This window comes from Glycine soja, chromosome 15 (genome assembly GCF_004193775.1).
Source record: "Glycine soja cultivar W05 chromosome 15, ASM419377v2, whole genome shotgun sequence".
In the NCBI taxonomy this organism is placed as follows: domain Eukaryota; kingdom Viridiplantae; phylum Streptophyta; class Magnoliopsida; order Fabales; family Fabaceae; genus Glycine; species Glycine soja.
The window spans coordinates 47,007,785-47,032,560 of record NC_041016.1 but is presented as its reverse complement, the minus strand read 5'-3'; the positions used below and the strand labels follow the sequence as shown (position 1 = coordinate 47,032,560).

Sequence of the window (24,776 nt, the reverse complement as noted above, 5' to 3'; positions counted from 1 at the left end):
TAAAGTTAGAACAATGAAATTAACCACATATTAATGGGCACCAATTAGACAGTATTGACATAATTGCAATTAACTCTGATTTCACCTTCATTAGGCCTAGTCAGAACATGAACATTCCCTAGCTTCACCATTGACACTGAAAACTGGCTAGTAAAAAGGAAAGGCTATGTTGCAAATGCTTCAACAAAAGGAGCAGTCCTTGCATCTGAAAACAGTGACTAATCTGTTGACAACAACCCCACTTTCCTCATAAGGTTAGTGTAATAGGTTGTGTCAAAAGTCCTAGGGGTTATGACATCAAGGTGCACCAAATCCATCACCCTTTTGCACCTTTTCCTCAACAACTTCAAGAAATAGACATTGAGCGAAGGGTCAGGCTTTCCAGTCCCATTGAAGTTGTAAATCTTATCCATGATAGAAGAGCAAGTGCTCCTCCCAATTGTGTGTGAGCCCGAGAGAGTGACCAAGTCAAGAATGTCTAACCCTTTTTCTTGAAAGAATGCAATAAGGGCTGTGATGTTTTCATGGCCATGAGGAACCATATTGGCCTCTCTGGCTAAGGAAATTTTGTTATCTTTTCTGCCAAATGGGACTTCCCAGAATGGTCCTCCAGCCATAAGAGTGGCATCTCTTGCTGCAGTAGTGAGAATGTCAGCACAAGAGACTATTCTTGGACACCTTTTTTCTAACTCAACTTGATATTATCAATCAATTGGAAGCCTCTTAGGGTTCTGCTCTCTAATGCAGTCCTCTCACTTCCTGGATGGTTGAGCAATATTGATGCATCGCATCCCTGCATTGTATTTGATCAATTGAAGTGTATCAAACAAAGTGTTTCATGTCACATTCACTTCAATCAACATTTCTAATTACAATCTTAAAATGTTAAATCATAATATAGGTTAATATAGTTAGGAGTTTAACTAGAATCTCGCACTCTGAATTTTTTTAAGTTGTCATCTATTTACATGTGTATAACTATTAACTAATAATGTGTTATACTTATATATGTGTTGACTAATATTACTACAATGTAATTCACTTCATTTTAGATAATAAAAGTATTTTTTTTCTATGAAGTAAAATAAGTACTCAAAAATAGTGTAAAAGTGAGGAGAAAAATAGTGAGGAATGGAAGGTTAATAATGTTGAAGAAATAAAAGTGCAAATGGTCATGGTCCGGTTATTTATTTTATGTGTTTCAAGTAAGTTTTGATTGTCATCATCCACACAATGAAGAGACCAAGATCTGCATGTGATCCTATTTTCAAACCTGAAGTAAGTTCCGGTCCCAACAACATTACAGTTATTACGAACATCTTATAAAGATGGTCATGTGACAGATCATATTCTACCTCAAATTGTCATCTTATCCTTGTATATTTTAATTCTAGTCTAATCATAACTGATCATGTTTGGTAAGATTGTGATTTAATAATAATTACTTTAAAAGTCATATCTAAAATTATTTGTAATTAGATTACAGTGCAAAAAAAATTATAATGAGAATGTATTTTAAATGCTGGATTTCAACCATGTTTGGCTACAATAGTCAAAATGATCCAAATCAAATAGGAATATTTATCTCCAAATAAACACTAAACACTCTATTTTTTCTAATGGTCCATCATATGTATCAAATGACACCTAGCAAATTAAAGTGATCCGTGATGCATGAATCAAGATGCATGTGGCCAATTCAAGTGTACCTTATTCCAAGTAAGCAAGAAACAAGCATAGGAAACACATTGCCAAATTTAAAGAGAGATTGAGATATGTGATTACCCCAACAGCACAGTCATGGAAATGAAGGCGTATGATGGCAGGGGCCAATGTAGGGTCCTTCTTAACCCAAGCTGCAACCTTTTGTGAGATGATGCCTTCAGCATCAGGACATTTTGTGTGATAGTGACCAATGGACAGCAAGGCCTCAGGGGGCAATAAGGGCTTGAATGATTTCTTAGGCGCATTTCCTTGTGTAGAAAGACCATAAATGATGCTTAACGACAAGGTAGTGGAGCCTCATGTTTCATTAGCAATGCCAGAATATTGTATAGGTATGTTTTTTTTTTGCATTAATGTGAGAGAGTGATGCATGTATTTAAGGTTGGGGGTTTGATGAAAATGTGGTAGGCACTACTACTACTACTCTATTGGCTTTAAGGTGGACATGTATGCCAACCTATGAAGCACGGATGCGGCTCATCACCGGTGTGTCCCGTGTCAGACTCGCACCGGACACCCATACGCGTACGACTCCGGTGCGACGCGGTGTCCGTCGCCGGCGCCGTCACCGGACGCGGTTGAACAGGAGGACACCTCTGGTTGGACGCGGCCCACCACGTAGACACGCGCGTCGCGGCCCATTAAGAGCCTTAGGTTTTTTTATTATTTATTTTAAAATGCTTACAAAAAAAATACCTCTCCTGCCGTTCTGTGTCTTCTCCTTCTTCTTCCCGCAAGCGCCTCCATTGCCGCATTGGTTTCCTTTCCCGCGCAGGTAAGCTTTGCTTCTTATTTCTTCTCTGATTTTTCTTTTCTTGCTGCCTGATGCCTCTGGTTTTCCTTCCCCGCAAGCTTTTCTTTTCTTTTCTTGCTGCCATGCCTCTGATGCCTCTGGTTTTCCACTTTACTCTTTAAACATTTACACATTCTCTCTCTTTGGCTATTATCCGCTGGATATTACATGTTTCTCCATTTTTTATTTTATAGTTAAAACAAACTTCTTAGCACGTAAAGGTTGTTTTCTCTCTCACACACACACACATAGCACGTAAAGGCTGTTTTCTCTCTCTCACACACACACATAGCACGTAAAAGCAACTTTTCCCTTTTAAATGCATTTACCTTTATTTTATTGTAAAAAGCAACTTCTCATTGAAAAAACACGTAGGCCTGATGCTTTTTGGGAGTCTCTTTACTTTTGATCCCCACATGTTGCTTTCTTGATATTTCTATTTTGAATTTAGCTTCTTTAAACTAAAGACTCAGGAGATTTAAAGAGTGACGATATTTCTACGGTTAATTTAAAAAAATGGATTATATTTCTAAAATGCTTTAATTAAAGTTAGTGATGGCCAGCTTTCTCGCTTTCCAAATCGTGTGGAGTAGTGGTGTGTGTTTTTTTTCTTGGTGATATGTGTGGATGGCTGCAAGGGTATTGTGCGTAATTAAGTTCATGTGCTTTAATGCTGTGAGACAAGTTGTATTGAAGCAATTTGCACATGTGTTTTGGATATTTTTATTTAAAAAATAAGTTAATAGTAAAATTGAAAATGAATTTTTTTGTTAAATCCAAAAGTTATGTAAAGATGCTCAACTTAGAATTTCTTTCTAAAGTTAAATTTTAAAATTAATTTTTCAATGTGAAAGTAAATAGTCAAATATTTACTTAAATTCGTGTTAGTTTATATTTCAACCTGATTTTTTATAATCAAACACAGATCATTAAAGTTGTCATAGAGATATGTTATTGTATAAAGATCTAATACTGAATCATGATTTTATAAAAAGTTAAAATAATTGATAGTAATTTATGTTTTTTATTGTAAAGGCTGTTTTCTCTCTCTCACACACACACATACCACTTTACAAAGGCTTATTCATTAGAATATGACATGCCAACGTCTAGGAGCTTCTAAATGCATTTACTTTTTTTGCTGTGAAATAGTCAACTTCACTATTCAATTATTTATCCATCTTATTTCAAATTTCAAACAAAGCATACATGAACTATGCAGCACGATGAACTTCTAAATCTTTATTATTCTTTTTAGTTAAGCTGGAGATAAATTTGTTATGTATTTGTCATGTACATGTTTTTGGAACGTATTTATTTTCACATTCCCGGTCAACATTGATTACAAATTGCTTTTTGTTGTTTGTTTTTTATTTAGAAATTATTTACATTATTTTTTTATTTTTTTAAATTGTTGTAGAGATGAGTGCTTCTAGTCCTAGTCAATCTAAAGAACAAGATGATACCAAACCTTTATGGACCTATGTTACAAAGATAAAAAGTGTAGCTGGTGGTGGAAATTATGAGATAAAATGCAATATTTGTGATTTTACCTTTAATACACTAGAGTGAGGGCACACTTGTTGAAGATGACAGGAAAGGGAGTTAGAGTTTGTCAAAAGGTAACAGTTGCCAAACTTATAGATTTGAAGAAGATAGACAATGAGGCTACATTGAGGGTGGAGAGGTCAAAAACAAAATCTGTGTCATTGCCTCCGGTTTCTACTCAACACCAAATGGATACAAACACTCTTGGTGTTGATCCAAAAAAGAGAAAGACATCATCTGTAGAAAATGCCTTTAATTTGCAAGCTAGAGAGACACTTGATCATGAAATTGCTAGGATGTTTTACTCTTCGGGGCTGCCTTTTCATTTAGCAAGAAATCCTCATTATAGGAAGGCATTTGCCTATGCTGCCAACAATCAGATCAGTGGTTACCAGCCTCCAGGTTATAATAAATTAAGGACAACATTACTTCAAAACGAGAGAAGACATGTGGAGAATTTGTTACAACCAATTAAAAATGCATGGAGCCAGAAGGGTGTGAGCATTGTTAGTGATGGATGGAGTGACCCGCAAAGAAGATCTCTTATTAATTTCATGGTTGTCACGGAGAGTGGACCTATGTTTTTAAAGGTCATTGATTGTTCAAATGAGATCAAAGACAAGGATTTCATTGCCAAACATATGAGGGAGGTAATTATGGAGGTTGGACACTCAAATGTTGTGCAAATTGTGACGGATAATGCAGCCGTTTGTAAAGCAACAGGTTTAATAATTGAGGCTGAGTTTCCTTCCATTTATTGGACTCCATGTGTTGTCCATACATTAAATCTTGCTTTGAAGAACATATGTGCAGCCAAGAATACAGAAAAAAATAATGTTGCTTATGAAGAATGTTCTTGGATCACCCAAATTGCGGATGATGCAATGTTTGTGAAAAACTTTGTCATGAGTCACTCTATGAGACTATCAATTTTCAATTCATTCAATTCATTGAAATTGTTATCCATTGCTCCAACAAGATTTGCCTCCACTATTGTAATGCTCAAGAGATTCAAGCAATTGAAGAAAGGACTCCAAGAGATGGTCATTAGTGACCAATGGTCTTCTTATAAGGAAGATGATGTTGCAAAGGCTAAATTTGTGAAAGATACTTTGTTAGATGATAAATGGTGGGATAAGGTTGATTATATTCTTTCTTTCACTAGCCCTATCTATGATGTTCTTAGAAGAACGGATACAGAAGCTTCATCTCTCCAACTAGTATATGAGATGTGGGATTCAATGATTGAAAAGGTGAAGAATGCCATATATCAATATGAGAGAAAGGAGGAGAGTGAAGGATCGACCTTTTATGAGGTAGTGCACTCCATATTAATTGACCGTTGGACTAAGAGTAGCACTCCTCTCCATTGTTTAGCTCATTCTTTAAATCCTAGCTAATTGACTCTATACTTTTTTACTTACATTTTTTTTAGAATTACATAAATTTTAATCATGTATATATTTCTTTTTAATTGTAGATATTATAGTCATGAATGGTTAAGTGAAGATTCTAATCGAGTTCCTCCACATCAAGACATGGAACTCACTCGTGAAAGATTAAAATGCTTCAAGAGGTTCTTTCTTGATGTGGATGTAAGAAGGAAAGTGAATATTGAGTTTGCCAACTTCTCGGATGGAAGAGAAGGTTTTGATGATCTTGATTCTTTAAATGATAGAGGTCAAATGGATCCAAAAGCTTGGTGGCTAGTTCATGGCATTAATGCTCCAATACTTCAAAAGATTGCCCTTAAGCTACTTGCGCAACCTTGTTCATCTTCTTGTTGTGAAAGGAATTGGAGTACATATTCATTTATCCATTCTTTAAAGAGAAACAAGATGACACCACATAGAGCTGAAGATTTAGTATTTGTTCATAGCAACCTACGACTTCTCTCAAGGAATACTCCACAATATCATCAAGAGGAAACTAAAATGTGGGATGTAGCTGGAGATGATTTTGGGTCACTTGATGATTGTGGTATTCTTGAAATTGCTAGTTTGTCTTTAGATGAACCAGAGTTAGAGGGTGTCTTTTTCAATGATGATGGCTAGTTTGTGGAATTCTTGAAGACTTGAAGTTGCTAATTCATCATCTTGCTTTCACTACTAAAAAAAAGGCCTTCTACATCGGTTCTAATGGCCTTTCTACATCGGTTATGACGCGTAGTGATAACACAGTGTCGTTGAATACCGACATCGGTTGGAGAACCGTCTTTGAAGGGCGACCTTTCTACATCGGTTCTAAGGTTGAAACTAATGTTGAATGATAGGGTTTCTACATCAGTTATCAGTCAACCGATGTAGAATGGGTAATAATGGCAAGGTTTCTACATCGGTTATCAGTCAACCGATGTAGAATTTGAAGGATTTCTACATCGTTTATTACTGAACCAATGTAGAATGGATAGGAATGACAAGGTTTCTACATCGGTTATAAGTCAATCGATGTAGAATTTGAAGGGTTTCTACATCGTTTATCACTCAATCGATGTAGAATAATGAATTTTTTATTATTATGTTTGCGAAATTTATAATTTCCCCTTCAAATATTGATGTGATGTTAAAGTGCATGATTGTGGTATACTAAATGTAAAAATACACATATTTGAGCCAGTAATAGAAAAATCACAAACTACGTGCTAATTTAACTTACTAGAGCTAATTACTATCTTAAATTGTATTAGTATTTAACTACTATATATATATAATTATATATTGTGCATTCTTCCTAATATTTCAAATTTTCAACTCAGTGCTAATTTAAAAATTAAAATTTTATACTAGAAAATAATAGCCACGTACGTTATCTAACTTTCAAACCAAACTATTGTATGAATAAATTTATTAACCTAAAAATTCAGCATCTTCACATAATAAATTAAACTACCAAATCACCAATAGTCTTCAAACACTAGTTAACAGGAAACTAGCAAGGGGTCTAGCTCACTCAAATAATACCATTAACTAATGACGTAATAATTATAATTCATTAACTAACCATAAGATAACTTTGAAATTGACTAACCATAAGATAACTTTGAAATATTACCTTACGTGGTTTTAAGTAAATATTTACTTATTTAATTTCACGTTCAAAAATTAATTTTAAATTGATTTTGAGCTGATACAATGCAACTTTAGATAACTTTTACAGTGGACAAAATAAATTTATATTTAGTTTTACTACTTTTTTATTTTTATAATACAAAAGTAAATTAAATCTCTTTAGATTAACTAAAATTAATTCTCTTTAAAATCATACTTTTATTTTAATAACCTATGATGATTTTTAATGTAAATTTTTACTGCATGGATTTTTTGGAATAAAACTCTAATTATGATTACATAATAATATTAAAAAAAACTTGAAGAACTATATTAAAGTTTTTTTTTATCATGTACGATGATCACAGTCTTTAACAGCTATAGTTATTTATTAGAAGCTTTTTCTCGGGAGTAACATGACCACAAGAAGGTTGCAGGAATTCTTTTCTCAACAAAAAGCTGACTAACTATTTTGTTATCAATAGAAATCAAGACGCCCTTTGTGAGGCATTCATCAGCTGCTAAACTACAAAGCAGCCATATTTGGTAGAACCACTGACCCAGAGGCAAAATATCTTAGGTGATGACTTTTAGAGAGGAAAATAACAAAGGTAATTAAGTTTGAGTTATTTATTGAAAGAGGTGTAAATTTGTGAAATGAAATATTGATGTAATTTGTCCAAATTACGGAGGGAGGGCTTTGAGTCTGTAATAGTGCTACTAACTATCTAAATTAAGTAGGATTGTATCTTATGAAGTATATGTTTAAGCGTACCAAAAAAATGAAGAAATACACGTAATTGTTTTTTTGGAAGCAAAAAGTTTAGGAGAATTAAGTTATGAGACTTATTAAAATCAGGACATGTTTTATAAATTTAAAGAGTGTTAACAGAGATACTTAAAGATCATCCTAAAAAATAATATCCTCATGTGGCCAACAAAATTGTATAAAAACTATATTAATACTTTTGATAATGGAGTTATGTATATTTTCTTTTAAATAAAGAATAAATACCAAAATAACTTGCTATATTTGAAATATTTTGTCGTATCTTATAAATAATTGAGACATGTTATTAATTATTAGTCATTAACTATCCCTTTTGTCGTATCAAAATAAGTTACTGGTGAAGAATTTGGCTAATTCTTTTTTTGTAATTCATAAGTTCAAATATCCTTACCATTCTCAAAAAAGAGGTCCTTACCAATATTATACTGAAAAAAATCAATATTGCTTGTCTTTTTTACGGGAAAAAGTCATTGTTAAAGCATATCAATGAGATAATAAAAATCAAAAGAAAGTTTAATTCAGTTGATCGAATAGAGTGTGGGTTATTATAAATTTTTCATATTATTTTTAATTTTTTACAAATAAAAAAAGTGACTTAAAAAAACAATAACAGTGACCAATTAAGTGTGAGATAAAATATGAAATGTAACACAAGATCTCCTAAATTTTACGTTTTTCACTTTGTTTGTGGTAAATTATCCATAACATAAATACATGATTGACATTTCATTTATTATTGCATTCTAATTGTCATCTACCACTAGTTCCAAAATCGATTATGATTTAGATGGGATGACTATGACAAGGAGAGTAACAACCTACTGGGATTTTCTTACCTATAGTGCTGTGAGATAAAGCCTAATTGGATAACGGTATAGTGCTGTGAGATAATGTTAGTTATTGAATGGAGATCAAAGCAAGTCCATTAAGACATGCAATGATAGTGGCCAAAGGAAGTAAGAAACTTAATAAGTATAAAGCATAGAAATATGTTGTCCTGAAATTGGAATGTTAATCCATAAAAGGTATATATTGAACAGTGGAGAATAGCTCCTCTTGTTGTATATTTATTTGCACATAACCACTAAAATTTAATCTAGTTTCACGAAAATTTGCTTTCAATACATTTAAAGAAGTTGAATGACATTGTATCAATAAGAGGTATCCACCAAATGAGGAATAGCTACTTTGATCTTCAGAAAGAAAAGAAAGAAAGAAAGCAGAAGTGGAGAAAATAAATGAAAAGCAAAAGTTGTCAGAAAGAAGCACTTTTTGAGTTTCACAAAAGGGTGGACATTGGATTTTAGATTTTCCCAAACTTCAATTATTAAACTCAACACATATGTATTCTTATATAGATATAGATAGTGAATCCAACCATGCACCCATGCAAATAGTGACACCAAACATTCATACACATCAGAGAAAGAGAAGAGGTTACCTGGAAGAAGAATTAACCCATAGATTGCTGGAAGTGTAGCCCATATCATTATCTATAGATGCATTTGGAGTTCCTCTCTGATTGGGTGAAAAATTCTTATTTTGATCATTTGGTACTGTTAGGGGGACATGAAATCCTCATCCCCATCTGTTATATTGCATTACATAATTAAGCATTAATATAATCCATAATCATATTCATAGCATTATAAACATATATACTTCAAACTTGAAATTATATTAATCAATCTTCCTTTTTAACTTTGTACTACATACATGTTATAACTTTAATTGATGGATAAATTAAGAGAGTCTGAGTCATAAAGGGGTGTTAGGGAATCTTCATAGGAATTCAAAAAATTAAGTTTAAAAAACTTGGAGCCGAGACAAAAGTTGTAAGAGATGTTATTGACTAGTCCGTGTTAATTCTTTCTTTGATTTGATGAGACAAAAGTTGTAAGAGATGTTAGTGACTAGTCTTACAATTAGAACAGGTTTAAGAATATAAACCCAACAAAAAACCTCTTTTGTCTGTTACCACCCCTGACAAGCAAAGATTTCTTAGCAACCTAATGTAAGCTTAACAAACCTAATAAGGATAATATAATCTTATAATGTATGGCAGAAAATTCAAAGTCAATTTTCATTCAGCTATCAAATTTTAAAATGGAAAAAAATAAAAATAAACTAACATATCATCATGTAATCAAATAAAATTGGATTCTTTTTTTCATAAAATTAACACCAGTATTGCATATTCCTGCTAGCCTATATCAAGGCAGACTGCACACATATATCAAAATAGCAGCAGTAGTAGGAAAGCAAAGAGGCATCCTTAATACCTTGAAGGTGAAAAATGCTCCACACCTAGATCCTCATCCCAGAGAAAGATATAATCATAAATAGAGACTATATCTGGATGTAGAAACCTTTTTGCAAACCACCTGACAAAAAACTCATGAATTAATATGTAAGTTCGAAAAAAAAATCAACTACATATATAAGTGAGTATGCATACAAAAGAATATAAAATTAGTAATAAAACTACAAATCTTGGGAAACTATCACAAGAGAACCAGCAGTCTGATATGTGCAAAGTTACAACATACCGAATACAGATACCATAACAAAACCATGTTAAAAGAGCCTGGGGTGAAGCAGTGATACATTGCCCAATTCATCATATATAACCAGAAGATAGCTAATCCCATAGCCTTTCCTAGGCATTAACATGATATTGTTAAATGATACATTTTCAGTTTCAGTGGTGGTTCCCAACAGAAAAATGGGAAAAAAAAACTAAGACTTTGATTTTAATACATTGAGAGCAGCCAAAATGTTTACCAAATTTCCTTGGCACTTACATAGCCTAATCAGCTCATCCTGAGTCAAAGAGACATTTTGATTTTCAAAAAATCATTTACTTAATGAAGATATAATATGCCTCATTTATTTATTATTACAGTTTCCTCAAAATAATTAAAGCAAACTCCCTTAAATGAACATACTTCAGAGTAAAAAAAAAAGCATTAGGATGACAGGTCTCATAATTACCACTTTGTTTGATTCCGAGCAATAATGACTAGATTACTTCCTCAAAACCAAAATACATGGATCAACAGAAAATAATAAGCATATAGTTCAAGATACATAACACCAATCATGAAAATGTAACCATGTAAGATGGCAATTAATAATTAATAGCCATGTGAGATTAATTGCCATAAGGTACAACTAGGAAAATTTTGAAACTTGTAAACCCCCTAAGTAAGATTAATATTAGTATCTTTGTATAATTGCATCTGATAATCCAAACTGCCAAGTACCAAATCTAACACACTCCTTAGGCAAGATCCCGTTAATCCTGGGTGTGTACAAAGAAAAAACACTCCTACCTTGTGCTGAAATTCAATTGGCAGCAAGTTTAAAATTCCTGGCCTTTTCACAGAAATCTCAATCAGTTAGCACAATGATTTGTAATGACTTAATTTATGTTATGAGCAGCAGAGGAAAACTAAACCAAGCCTTAAGATCACCAAATAATTTTGTTCATAAACATTAGCAAGACTAAAAATTAACAAAAATTGAACAAATTTGTCTTGAGTCTGATTATTTTGAATTACTAGTAGAGAAATTTTAAAACTAATCAAACTCAATCAAGCATAACATAATTACCATAGATTACTAATAATGTTATCAAGCTGAATGTCAACCAAAATTATATGGATAAATAATCACTATGGAAACAACAATCACCATGACCCATTATCCTGGAAAACAAGATTCTCAAATCAAAAGCTCCTTAAAACACAGAATACAATGTAAAGCCGAGAAGGAAATAAGGGAAGCCTTATCTCCCTTGAATGAAAACGGGGGAGAAGTGGAGAAAAAACCCCATCAAAACATCAACATATATTAATTAAACTAATCACATCCAACTTCACCTAAGTGTTTTATCCAATATTTTAAGTTAAGACACTGATAACTAGTTTAATCTTTTGAGAGGAGGGGAGGCCATATTCAATGCATGCAAATATCTTGATATAAAATCACATAACAAATATCAAAAGAATGCAGAATTGTGAGCATTAATATAAAAACTATACTAAACAGATAAGCACCAATGATATCTGAACTTTAAAATTGTAAAAATTCTCAGCATAAGCATGTATAGTCAAACAAACCTGATTCATGACTTCCTTTATCAATTCTTGTGCAATTTGAATTTGCCTCTTATCACCAGTAACTTGGACAGTCCTTTCTTTGGAATCATCCCCTTCTGAAAGATGTTGAGGTATCAACTAAAACATGAAAAAAAAACATCGTCAAAATACACAAGCCAAATCCAAAACAGGAGAATGAAAGGAGAAAATCTACAAGAATCTCGTCAATCAACTCTGTCCCACAAGTGCCAAACGCTTCTGTGATGTTTTAATTAAGAATAAAGAAAAGAGATTATTAAAATAATATAAAAATAAATCCCGTCTATATCAGCTTAATCCTTTTCCAATTTGAATTTAGATCCCATCTGAACCACACATGTTTGGTACAAAAATAAAAAGGTTCAAGGTAAACGATAACAACTACCTGGATGCGCACCCCGGATTTGGTCTGTAGGCTTTTAATTGTTTCCCCACTTCTCCCTATGATTAATCCAACCTGCATAAAAGAAATTGATGTTACTCAAGGTTATATACATAGAAATAAAACATGAATAATAACCTTTGAAGGTAAAAAGAATGGCAACATTATTAGTTTATCACCTTTTCATTTGGAACTTGTATCTGAATTTGTTCAGATCCCACAGTAGCTTGAGCAGGGGAGAGGCCTCGAGCTACAAGTGAAGGAGAACCCCAGCATCAGCCTGTAGAATCTCAAAATGAAACAACAAAATTGTAAGAATAAAAGCAAGAAAAATTGGAACAACAAGAATGATATAAAGATTGGATGTGATATTAAGCCTCTGCAATCACAACATTCATTAGTTTTTCTGCCTTATCAATACTTTCCAAAATTCCTATCAATTCCACAGACCTTGTTGCACAGAGAGGATCAGCATCAGCATCCCTCGTGATCTGAATCTTTGCGCCTGAATTATACTGCAGGTATCGTATAGTATCTCCAGCCTTGCCAATAAGTACACCAACCTATGCATAAGTAGAATAAATCCATTAAAGGACTGTTCCCAATCCAAGATATAAATTCCATTATACATTGTTAGAAAATAAGACAGCTTCTGGAGAAGATGTAGCAAATATGTATGTGAGTAACTTCATCACTAATACTTACAAGGCTTTGAAGAAAGCATAAATAAGGACAAAGAAATTATACAAATTGAAGTCCTTAACCAAACAAAAAAGAAGACAGTGGCCAGTCCATAACATGATAAAAGACTCAGAAAGGTATGCAGAGAAACCCCAGAACCAAAACAAGTTGTATAGAGGACCAGTTAAACAGGATTTTAAACTTTTAGCCTTGAAACACCTTAACACACACCCTTATGCCCAAAACCGGAAATTAGAAGTGTGAAATTTGCAGAAATACACATCTACAGTGGCCCAAACTCAAGACTAGATAGGCTTGAGGCTTGATACCATATTAGAAATGGATTGAACCTAACTCGAGCCAAAAACGAGCTCAAGATGGAGAGGATTGCCCAAGTTTTGTAAAAGAGTATTTTGGCTATATTCATAGCTAGTGTGAGGTCTCTTGACAGTCTGAAGTTTAATTATAGAAGAAATACACATAATACATTCATGAGATAAAATACTTGAATAAAAGGAGTAAGATTTTGAAGCAGATGTTTTCTTAATATTGATTGGTTTTCACTTTTCAAGCCACTAAAAGTTATACTCGTGAAAATTTAATTTACCAACTAATCCATGTAACAAAACACCAAAAACTCCCCACTCAAATTACAAAACAAGGCCAGGCATAAATTAAAATGCATAATTAGAGAAAACTAGTTTTTTCAAAAGAAAATTGTCACGTTCCACTAGTGTTCAATCTCCTCTTGCTTCTGCTGCTTCCTCGCTTCTTCTGGGGTCGTCGTTTCATCAGGGACGGAACCTGGTTCGCTACTCTCACATAACAACAACAGAAACAAATGTCACAAAGAAATTGCAGAAAGAAGAAAGTGGGCGCGTGAATGCAGAACGAAGAGAAAGAATACTCACAGGCTGATAAGAGTGGTTGAAGCGGCAACGGCGAGTTTGGGGAGGGGTTCTAGGGATTGCTCGACGACGGCGTCGATGTCGGAGACTTCGTTGAAGGATTCAAGGAACTTCTTCCTGTAGAAGCGAGATAGCAGGGCTCGACCTAGCCCCGTTTTCTGGATGTCGTTCTACTTCTTCCCCATTTCTTCTACACAAAAAAAAAATTAAAAATGAAAAGCTTGGATTGAGAAAAAGAGAGAGGGGAAGGTGGTTAAGGAGGGGTTATCCATGCGGGGAGGGAAAGGGAGAGGGATTGAGCTACCTCCCTCTGTGAACGAGACGACGCTGTTCAGATTAGAACTTTAGGGTTTATTCACGAGTAGTAGTAATTTTAAGAAAATCAAAAAATCATTTAAAATATTAACAATTCAAAGACGATGGTATATAGAAAACCAATGTAGTTTGCTTAGAAACAAAGGCGGTTTTACAGTAACCGTCGTTGTTGACATGTGAAAAAGTTCATGTAAATTTCAAAAATGCCACCGTGATATTTACTACATCGGTTTTTTAATAACCGATGTAGATTTGACGATGTTAAATCATCTTTTTGTAGTAGTGTTTATAATTTTTAGTATTTTTTGTGACTCATTATCGTAGGAAAAGTTCTTTTGAGATGATGATGAATATATAAATCTTGATTTTCAATTTAGATCTTTTATGCATATCGCTCATATTTAATTTTATGTAATTTTATTTTATTGAATTATATATATATATAGCCGTGTCCGTGTTCTACATTTTCAACATTTCAGGTGTCTACGTGTCCGTGTTTGTGTCGTGCCCGGTGTCAGTGTCGGTGCTTCATAGATGCCAACGCGTTGATATGGCCCTTTGGTGGTGTTATTACTTTGTTTATAGTTAGCAGGTGTTTTACTTGGTGCAGAACTAGGCAGACATTGAGGTCTCGTATGACAACCGGCTTGGGTTTTGCAATATTAACCACACGTACATGTTGCATCTAATTCAGAATTTGTACATTTTATATTTTGATTGATAGAAATAGAAATATAATTTTAATATACTCTTAAGGAATCATATTAAATGATTAAATCAACTGGTATGAGATTATTTCAACTTAACAAATGGTTTTAATTTTGAGTTTTACAAATATAACGATATTAAATACTCGTAAAGAGAGTTGTGCAAGCTATAATGATTATCTGAACATATCACAAAATTTACTTAACAAATATCATATTTTTTTTTAAGTAAGTATTATAATAATAATAATATAAAAAGTGGTCGAGTGCATATCTACATACGTGTACTCATACCACCTACCTGGTAACTATGGGTAGAAACTTGAGTAACAGTCTTGTGCCCAAATTGTGGATTATCAAACATCCAAAATGGATTTTCTGTTTTTTGTTTCAGTTATTGGTAGTTTCTTTTGTATTTTAGGGAAGCTCTTAGTAGTTAATATGTACTATAGGTCAGTGAGGGTCTAAAATGTTGAAGTAAAAATTAAATGTATTGATGACAAAGCGCCAATATCAAATTAAAAAAATGGAACTAAAAGTTAATAATCCCATTGATTAAATATTTCTCTTAAAAAAATAGAAGAATATTTTACGTTAGCATGAAAGGTTAGTTCTCTTCCGGGTAACATTTTATAGTGCTGTTGACTGTTGAATGTTTGATGAATGAGCTCAAACAATTCTTGCATTTATATTTGCAATCAGCAACAAGACAGTGAATAGTCACCTAATTTAGAATGGAAGAAAACATAATTGTGAATAATTACAAGATACGACTACATGTTTCAATCAAAATCTTGGTGATAAATCATTAAAAAAACATAATGAAAAAATTATACACTAGAACAGTGATTGCATCCCAGTATTCAGTTCAACAGGAACAAGGATTTAATATTTAGCACGTACCTGAAACTATTCTGTAGGCACAACTAAGCATGCTGCTAATTTAAATAAAACAAAAAAGTAGAAACAAATGAACCAAGACCTGCAACTACTATAGATATTTATCTTTTGTTGATTACATATTATAAGAAGTCAATGACATAGAAAACAGATATCTGATTTCAGCAAACTTAACAGTAACAAAACCAATCCATCAAGGAAACTACTTATTTTCTTCCTCTACCTATACCAAAACGTGTATGTTATGTGGATAGTTTTAAACTCAGTGAAAGAAGTTACTAGTGGTGTTGATTTCATCTCAAGAGCAATTGTGAAAATTAAAAATCTTAAAGGATATTTAATTGTGCCCTCAGTCCTATGAAAAATAAATAAATAGTATCTATTTACATGTGAATCAGTGGATAATAACAAGTCGTATATTAATACAAATTCGGATTGAAACAATCATCCATTTATGAAAATTCAGCCAAGTCATTTGACAAGTACCATCCATATCCGGAGAAAAGTTAAAAATTGAGGAGTGTTCTACTGTTCTTACAATTTTCCCTTAATGAAGAGGCTATGATCCTACACCAAGCACACATACACAAGAAACTATGGCTCTTTTCAACTGAGTGACCAAGATCAAATCCTTAAAAGAAATGAAATAATAAACAAGATTTTTCCCTTTCATTTGTCCCCAAGGAAATTCATTTATCTCATTCTTGAATTAACTACCTGAGCATTTGCAAGAACTGCATGAAAAACTTTTGAGTCAGACGTTTGCACTACACAGAATTACAAAATCCTAAAAACTAGTGCCAAAAATGTTAGCTATTTAACTAAGATGCTGAACTGGAAGATCTTTGCTTGCTTCAACTAAAAATGGAATTGGCTTCGTTGGGGCAGGCAACCGACCAATGCTGTCAACTTTGTCCTTTTGCTTAGGAGGAGGTCTAGCTGCTCTAGGCAATAATCTTCCTTTCTTTTCAAAGCACTCAGGCTTCACCAGTGCCTTCAAGCCCAACTTATTGTAATACACTCTTCTCACAGACCCACCAGCTGCTTCAACTGCTTCCTTAGCCCTAACAGTAACCCTTGATACCTGTAAAATCACTGTTAAACTTAAACTACATTCCTGCTTTATACCAAAAGAGTTTGAGACAATATATGGTATTTAAAATTAAACAAGACCAATTTTGCGTCCCTTTTTCTATTGACAAACAAAAGCATAATATGGAAACATAAATCTCAAACTGTTTGTTTGTTTATCTGAAAGTACAAGAAAAAAATGCCAAAAGGTTAAAGATAGCATATAAACTTTGAATATATAAGTATAATACAAACTTAATTTATAACAAATTCCAAGTTAGATGCCCTACAACCATTGTACTATTCTAATTGCCAAGGTCAAAACCTGGCTACCCCCAATTCTTCTCACTTATGCTGCCAATGGAGAAATGAGAGAGCAGACTTTCAAGCCAACATCCAAGGAAATCATAAACTATTTAGCAAAAATAACAATGATGATTAAAAAGTGTTAAGAAAAGCATTTTCAACGACGTAAGAATCAAAAAGCATGATTATGATCCTCCAAATGCATATAGACTTCAAATCAAGTCTACCTCTTGATGAATTGGCCACTTGATCTGCTCAGAACCACGCCCCATCAATCTTACTCCATCTTTCATTTGCTTCCCTAGTACCCCTGCATCCTATGGTATGACCAGAAAAATGAGAGGAAGCACATGAAGCAAAAATATTTCCAGAAGAAGTGAGGTAACAGTCATTAAACCTTTAGTATTTTCATTGTAATCAGTTCAGAAGAATCTATCTTCCCAGCATTAATAAACTTTGCAATTTTCCCCAAACCTATTGGCTGCAGAAAAAAATGTGTATGAAATTTAACAATATAGACATATTAATGGCTAATCAATTAAGGGTTCCATATATTAAAATATGAACAAATAAAATAAAATTAATATCAAACAAATAAAAATGACCTACTTGATGCTCATAAATCCAAAGCTAACTCCAATGTTCACATCATACCTTACTACATGAACATCAGCAATCACATACAAGCAGTTAAAATATACTAGGGATAAATCTCTTGAATAAATAAACTACAAACGTTGAAAAACATATGATGCCAGTGATCACAATACTTTTAGTGCAAATCATGCATGGGAAATGTCATATGGAAAACAGAGGTTCATATCAATTGAAACCAACTTAGCCACTCCGTCATATATATTCACATATGGTTTCAGAGTCTTAAAGAAAATACATATCAGACAAATTATTTCTTGTAATAAAAAATAAAACAAAATCCGCATTAAGCATGGCACTTTACTCTAGCTTTGGAAGAAGGATGTCAAATGCTTCCCACTTAATATTTCATTTTTTTAAGTAGGAGAAAATACAGAAAAAGAAACTAATAATGATGGCAAGAGATTGATCTTATACATCCTTTTGATTGTGATATTTGAAAATTGCATCTATGTAATGGATCATACTCTGAAAGACGACTTCTGTATAACCCCATGACTAGTAGTATTTGGTAGCTCCAACTACTTGAGATGAAATAAAGCTGGAACTACACAATGTGTGTTTGGATCGCATTCAAAATCATGGTGGAGCATGGTGAGGTGGGTCAAACTTGATTTTGACCAAAAATTTGCATGCTTGATTAACTTTGTAGAATCAATCATGGTGAAAAAAACCATGGTGGAGTTGAAGTAGAAGTAGCTTCTACTTCTACCAAAATCAATTCTAGGTAGCTTTTGTCTAATTTACCCTCATATCAATGCCCTCATTTGTATGTTTATTATTTATTGATTAAAAATATATAATTAAAAGTCTTGGTATATTTATTTAATTTTGAATGCATGTTGTCTAATTTATCCTCACACTCATACCCATAATAGTGTGATAAATCATATTAAAAAAATGAAACCAAAAAAATATTACAAAAGAAAAGAAAGATTGTTTATCCTCTTTGACAAAAAAATTTACCCTCACACCCATACCCCTAATATTGTTTATACTTTGATGCTTATGTTAAGTTAATATTTTTGTTATCTATTTTATCCGATTTTAATGTTTTATAAGGAATGTGGATCTATTGCAAAAGATAGCATATTTTAAACATATTGTCTTAAATTTAATTATGTGTATTTAATTTTAATTATATATATAATATATAACTACTTATAATAGAAGAGTGTACATAGACAATCAAACCCATTTTGGTCATTACACCCTCAAAATCAATTTTGATTCAAAGTATCCAAAAAATATTCTCTTAAAAAAACACTTTTTTGATATATGTTATCCAAACAAGAATGACATCATTTCATTATCAATTCTGACCATAATCAATTCTCTAAAATCAATTTCATTCAAAATCAATTTTGCTACCACCAATCCAAATACACACAGTGAAAGGACATCCATTTTTCAAGATGGCAATAGTAGTAACTCACTAACTCAGACATGAGATGCAACAAATCTAGTTAAACACTAACAAAATGGTTGAGAACAGACAAAAAATGTCTCTTTTTATTTTGCTCCATTATTCAGCAAGTATATAGGGAAAGAAAGTATTTTTAGCAACAAAAATGACCTTGATAAAGTACATTTGGTCCATGAGTGGATTTTATCAGGTTCAATAATTTCCCCTGATGCATAGAAAATCTAGGTAGCTTTGGTAATAGTCCAAGATTAATACTTCAGAATTGAAACTGTATATTTTTTTTTCAACACACCAAAAGAAAGACTGCACTTTTGGTTTTTCTTATGTCCCAATGCATTAAAACAAAAACAAATCTTCAAATATAAACATGAAATCATACCTGAAAAGTGAGGCTAAATGGGTTCTTGAACCCACGTTTGGGTAGTCTTCGGCGAAGAGGGGTCTGGCCTCCTTCAAACCCCAATTTTATACCTTTTCTGGCTCTCTGACCCTTGTGACCCCTCCCTGCAGTCTTGCCCTTTCCAGACCCAATCCCACGCCCCTTCCTCGTCGGCTGTTTCTGGGAACCTTATCTCTCAAATCATTCAAGCTCGGAAGACTGTAAGCTCTAAAACCTTGAAAATCCAGAAATGCATTTGGACTAATTATTCGATAAGCACTGGGAGAGTGACGGAGCTGAAAGGGGTGAGATTGGATAGATGGGTATCTGAGAATGGGTTTGCTATGATTTGAGCTTCTGATGATTGACGTTGAGAGAACAGATAGCCTTTGTCTGAGCATTTTTATCCTACTCTAATCTTTCACTAACAAAGAAGTGCTAATTTCCAATGATAACAGCTTCAAACCTTACAAGAACCAAAATAGAACAAAAAGGAGTGTTACAAATCGCACTACAAGAAAAGACACACAATCATTACAAATCCAAATAAAACCAAATCACAGGGAACCCAAGCTACCAATCAAAAGAAAGTGCATACTATTACCAAATTCTAATGCCAAAAACATGAAACTGGCCTTTTATTACAACCAACAATCAAATAACCTTTAAACATGCAACACAAACACAAACCCAGTGAATACATCCACAAAATCGCACACACCAAAAGGCAAGATGGGGAAAGGGTCAGTTCACTAACTTCGGCAATAAACCAATAACCACCATACGCATTGATTATAGCTAAACATTTTAGCTATCAACAAAACAAACAACCCACGTCAGACCAAAGAATATAGAAATTAATATAGCATCATCAGGATCAAATAAATCCGTGGGCTTCAACATATCTGTTGAAAACTCATCAGAATTTCTAACAAATTCGGTCCCTTTCAAAGCATCAACCACAGATTGATCTGATTGAAGATCATGCCAATTTTTAAAAATGTAAATTAATATTTCCTCCTGTTCATTCTGAGGTTTCCCCTCAAAGCCAGGCAAGCCAAAGCATACTAAGATCTGTTGATCATGCAACTCCAACACTCCAAGAGCTCGAAGAAATGAACTTTCATTTGAATCAGTGGCATAAGAAAGACAATGTTCATCATATGGTTTTAAAAATGAATTTGAAGGAATCATACACTGATCTTGACCTTGCAACTTAGTATAAGAAACAACAACTGTTTTGAAGGAATCATACTTCTGAAATGAGTAAAATCTTAATAATAGCCAAGCACCTGCATCATGACATCTAATTTATAAATATCAGCCCATTCCACTTTTCACAACTTTCCAACATACACTGTTCTTGATGCAGCATTTTGTTTTAGGAAATAACATATCTATATAATCAATTTGACATTCTACATTGCAGGAAATGCCATGTCACCAAACAACAAGCACTACCTTCCTTTCGCCATTCTTTAGCACGTTAACAATGTCACATTACACCTCCAGAGAAGCCATCTCGTCACGAAGGCGAAGAGCCCTAGCACTCTCCCCCTTCTTCATGTATCCATCAATCAACACCTTGTACACACTCACATCTGGCCTCACCAAACGCCCTTTCATAATCCTCAAATACTTCTCTGCATCTTCAACCTTCCCACAACGACAAAAACACCGAACAATCGTCATGAAAACCGACAACCCAGGACTCACACATCTGTACTCCATTTCATAATACAACTTCAAAACTTCCTGAACCTCCTCCTTTCTAGCATAACCCTGCATCAAATGAGCATAAGTAACATCATTTGGCAAAAACCCTTTCTCCAACAATACAGTCAGCATTCCATTTGTCTTCTCCACTTTCCCCTTCTCACAGCCTCTCCACCACCTTATTAAACACCATACAACCAGGCACAAACCCAACCCTCACCATCTCCTCAAAAAAACTCACACACTGCTCTGAATCCTCTGCGGCAGCGCAACCAACAACAATGTGCTCGAACGTCTCCCCGTAAGGCCTCAACCCCTTTCCTTGCATCTCACGCAACAAACCAATCGCCTCACCAACTCTCCCCTCTCTGCAAAACGCTCCAATAAACAATGTGTAAACAAAAGCATTCCCCTCAAACCCTCTCTGCACCATCTCCAAATAAAATCCCCACGCATAATCCAAATCCCCAAACACAACCTTCGCGTGAACAACCAGCGAATACACAACCTTCTCATGAAGCAAATTCTTCTGTAACAGCCTCTTCAGCAAAACCACCACATCATCGTTCTCCGATTCCGCCACGCATCCCTTCCCCAAAATCCTCAACATCAAACCACAATTCACAACCATCGCCGGAGAAAGAAAACGAGAACGAGAACAATCATTATTCCCTACAATAATCCGATCCACCGTGTCAACAATCTTCTGCAATTCACCTTCCTTGCAAATCGCATCAATCATTATTCTCAAACTCGTCACGTTAGGGTAAGTCCTTCTCCGAATCATGAACTCGTAAACCTCCCAAACGGAACCGCCGCACTTCTCAGATCTCTGAAGCGCGTGAAGCAGCGCGTTGAAACTAACGACGCTGACGGAGGAGGAGAATCCACGCTCTTCTTCGACGTAACGGCAAAGGTCGAAGGCGACGTCCGTTAACTTGGCCTTCGCGTAGGTTTGAATCAAAAGGTTAACCGCAAGAAGAGCAACGGAGTGTAAAGCAGAAAATAACGGGGTTATAAGAAAGCCCATTTTTGCTTTCAAAACGCTCTGTTAATCAACACCGAAGATTTTAGCAATGGGGGTTGTGAAAAAGTGAGATCACCCTTTTACCTAGTCTTGTGAGGAACGGCGAAAAAAAGCTTGAATGAGCTTCAATGGCGGTAATGCCCGCCGGCGGAGGCTGCGTCCACAGTGCAAGAGGTTTCTTCAGTTCAGAGAATGTGGTGGAACTGAAAATTTCTAATGAAAAACGTTGTGGCCTCTGCAACACGACCTCGTTTTGCTCCCCTTAGTTTTTTGTATATTTATTGCTAATAATTAGTCTTTAAAGGGATTAAATGGATAATAAAAAGATAAAAAAAGCTAACCTCTGCTAGACTAATTATGAGCTATAAAAATAAATCGAGACAACAAATATAAATAATAAAAGAATAAGAAATTAATCTCAAATGAAATAATTATAAAAAATAAAAATAAATAAGAGACAAAAAATGAACATTAATTTTCAGAATAACCAAAACATAAAATCAAATTCAATAAGCACTTAAAATTTATTTAATCATTTATGAAAAGTAAATTTATTTTCTACCAAATAACATTATAAAACTAAAGTTCCTGCATAATTCGTTATATTAAAAAAATATTTTGAATAAATAATACATAATGAACTCAAAATAAATAAATAGTATAATGCTATTTTACATTATTACAATATGTCATATACGATATATTGTTGAATTTAATTTTTTATTCATTATTATTAAAAAATACATTATTAATTAACCAAAAAATGTAATGTTAGTTTGTGATTTAATAATAATATTTGTAAGGTCTCAATGTAAATCATAAAACTGATAAAAAAATTAAAAGTCACAAAAATAAAAAAATCTCAAAATTTGCATATGTTTTGTGGTTTAGCTCGGTTTATTAATATTATTATAAAAACCAACTTAAACCACAAATATAATCATATTGATTTTATTTAATTGATGTTTAGTATTATGTAAAATTGCATCCTAAAATTGTAATTGATAATTATTTGAGAAGAATCATTTTAATTTATTTTAAAAATATAAAGAACTAAATTGGAGCGTCTAAAACATAAAAAATAAACTGAGTAAAATCTAAAATATAAAGCAACAAACATATTATTTAGCCAAGTAAAAATTCTAAATTCAAACAATAATTTTTTGATAAATCATTATTTTGATTCCTAAATGTGTAAATCAATGTTAATTTACTCAATAAAATCATCAATATTACACTTTTTACGTATTCAATGATAAAATTATAATTTTGATTCTTTCAAACATTAAATTGTCACATGTCTATGTATTTAGATATCAAAATGACTATTTATCTTATTTTTCTAGGGTTCGTTTCAAATCATACTAATGGAGTTGACATTCTTTGTTTCTTAAACATGAAATTCATCATTTTAAACATCATACTAAAAATATTAGAGAATTATTTTTAAAGAAGTTATAAAAACTAGATTATATATTTGACTTATTTTAAACTTATTACAGTAGAAATTTTTTATATTTGATATATAAAAAATATTGAAAAACAGAAATGAGTAATTACAAAAGTATATTTTTTTAATTTTTAAAAAATAAACATTATATTTTTAGGGACCCAAAATAAACATTGATAATTAAATAAAAATTAATAATAAAGAAAAAACAAATAATTAATTTAATTTTTTATTTTCATCTTTCAACAATTTATATAAATAAAATGACATTTTTTTTAATTTTCATAATTTTATTTTGATATCTCTTATCCCTTTACAACATTTTCAACCCCTCACCTTTGAATGTGGAGACGTAGTAGCATTCTTGAAACCCAGCCTTAGTCCCCCAATCATGTCTACCATATAATCCATCTATCCGTTGCAAAATTCTTCTTAATTATTCCATACAAAAATATGCATAAAAAATTATAGAAATAATAGTGCTAGTGAGAAACAAATAAATTTTGTTACTTGCATGTATGTCGCATAATTCTAATCATGAGGTGGATTATTATATTTGGGGGAGGACTAAAAAATAACTTTTAAATTTGAGAACTAAAAAATCATTTTTAAATTTCAAAGACTAAAAAAATATTTTTAAATTTGGAGAATCAAGAAAAATACTCGACCAAACTTTATCAAAAGAATTTTTTTTAATAACCATATTATTAATATGAAGTGTCCATTGATATTCAGGATGACTAATCATTATTGAAAAATCTAACTAATTACCTTTAGTGAAATTCCGAAGTCTTACTTAAAATATCTAA

At 33.0% G+C, this 24,776-nt stretch overlaps 2 protein-coding genes, 1 long non-coding RNA gene and 2 pseudogenes across 4 annotated transcripts; 1 reads left to right on the top strand and 4 right to left on the bottom strand.

Annotated features, from left to right (window-relative positions):
- Positions 1-2,367, bottom strand: LOC114386225 (annotated as a pseudogene).
- A 1,740-nt stretch (positions 2,368-4,107) lies between these two features.
- Positions 4,108-5,466, top strand: LOC114386223. Its single transcript, XM_028346195.1, has one exon. The coding sequence runs from the start codon at positions 4,108-4,110 to the stop codon at positions 5,464-5,466; it is 1,359 nt and encodes a 452-aa protein (XP_028201996.1).
- A 4,827-nt stretch (positions 5,467-10,293) lies between these two features.
- Positions 10,294-14,295, bottom strand: LOC114387212. Of its 2 annotated transcripts, none has more exons than XR_003661273.1 (5): positions 14,020-14,295; positions 12,878-13,920; positions 12,607-12,707; positions 12,428-12,502; positions 10,294-12,144 (listed from the first exon to the last, which is right to left on the bottom strand). It is a non-coding gene; the product is annotated as an uncharacterized LOC114387212 (long non-coding RNA). The 2 variants fall into 2 exon arrangements; XR_003661272.1 differs by having other exon boundaries at positions 12,431-12,502.
- A 2,072-nt stretch (positions 14,296-16,367) lies between these two features.
- Positions 16,368-21,623, bottom strand: LOC114386511 (annotated as a pseudogene).
- Positions 21,624-21,650: 27 nt separating this feature from the next.
- LOC114386222 (pentatricopeptide repeat-containing protein At1g66345, mitochondrial-like) lies at positions 21,651-22,520 on the bottom strand. Its single transcript, XM_028346194.1, has one exon. The coding sequence runs from the start codon at positions 22,518-22,520 to the stop codon at positions 21,651-21,653; it is 870 nt and encodes a 289-aa protein (XP_028201995.1).
- Positions 22,521-24,776: the final 2,256 nt, after the last annotated feature.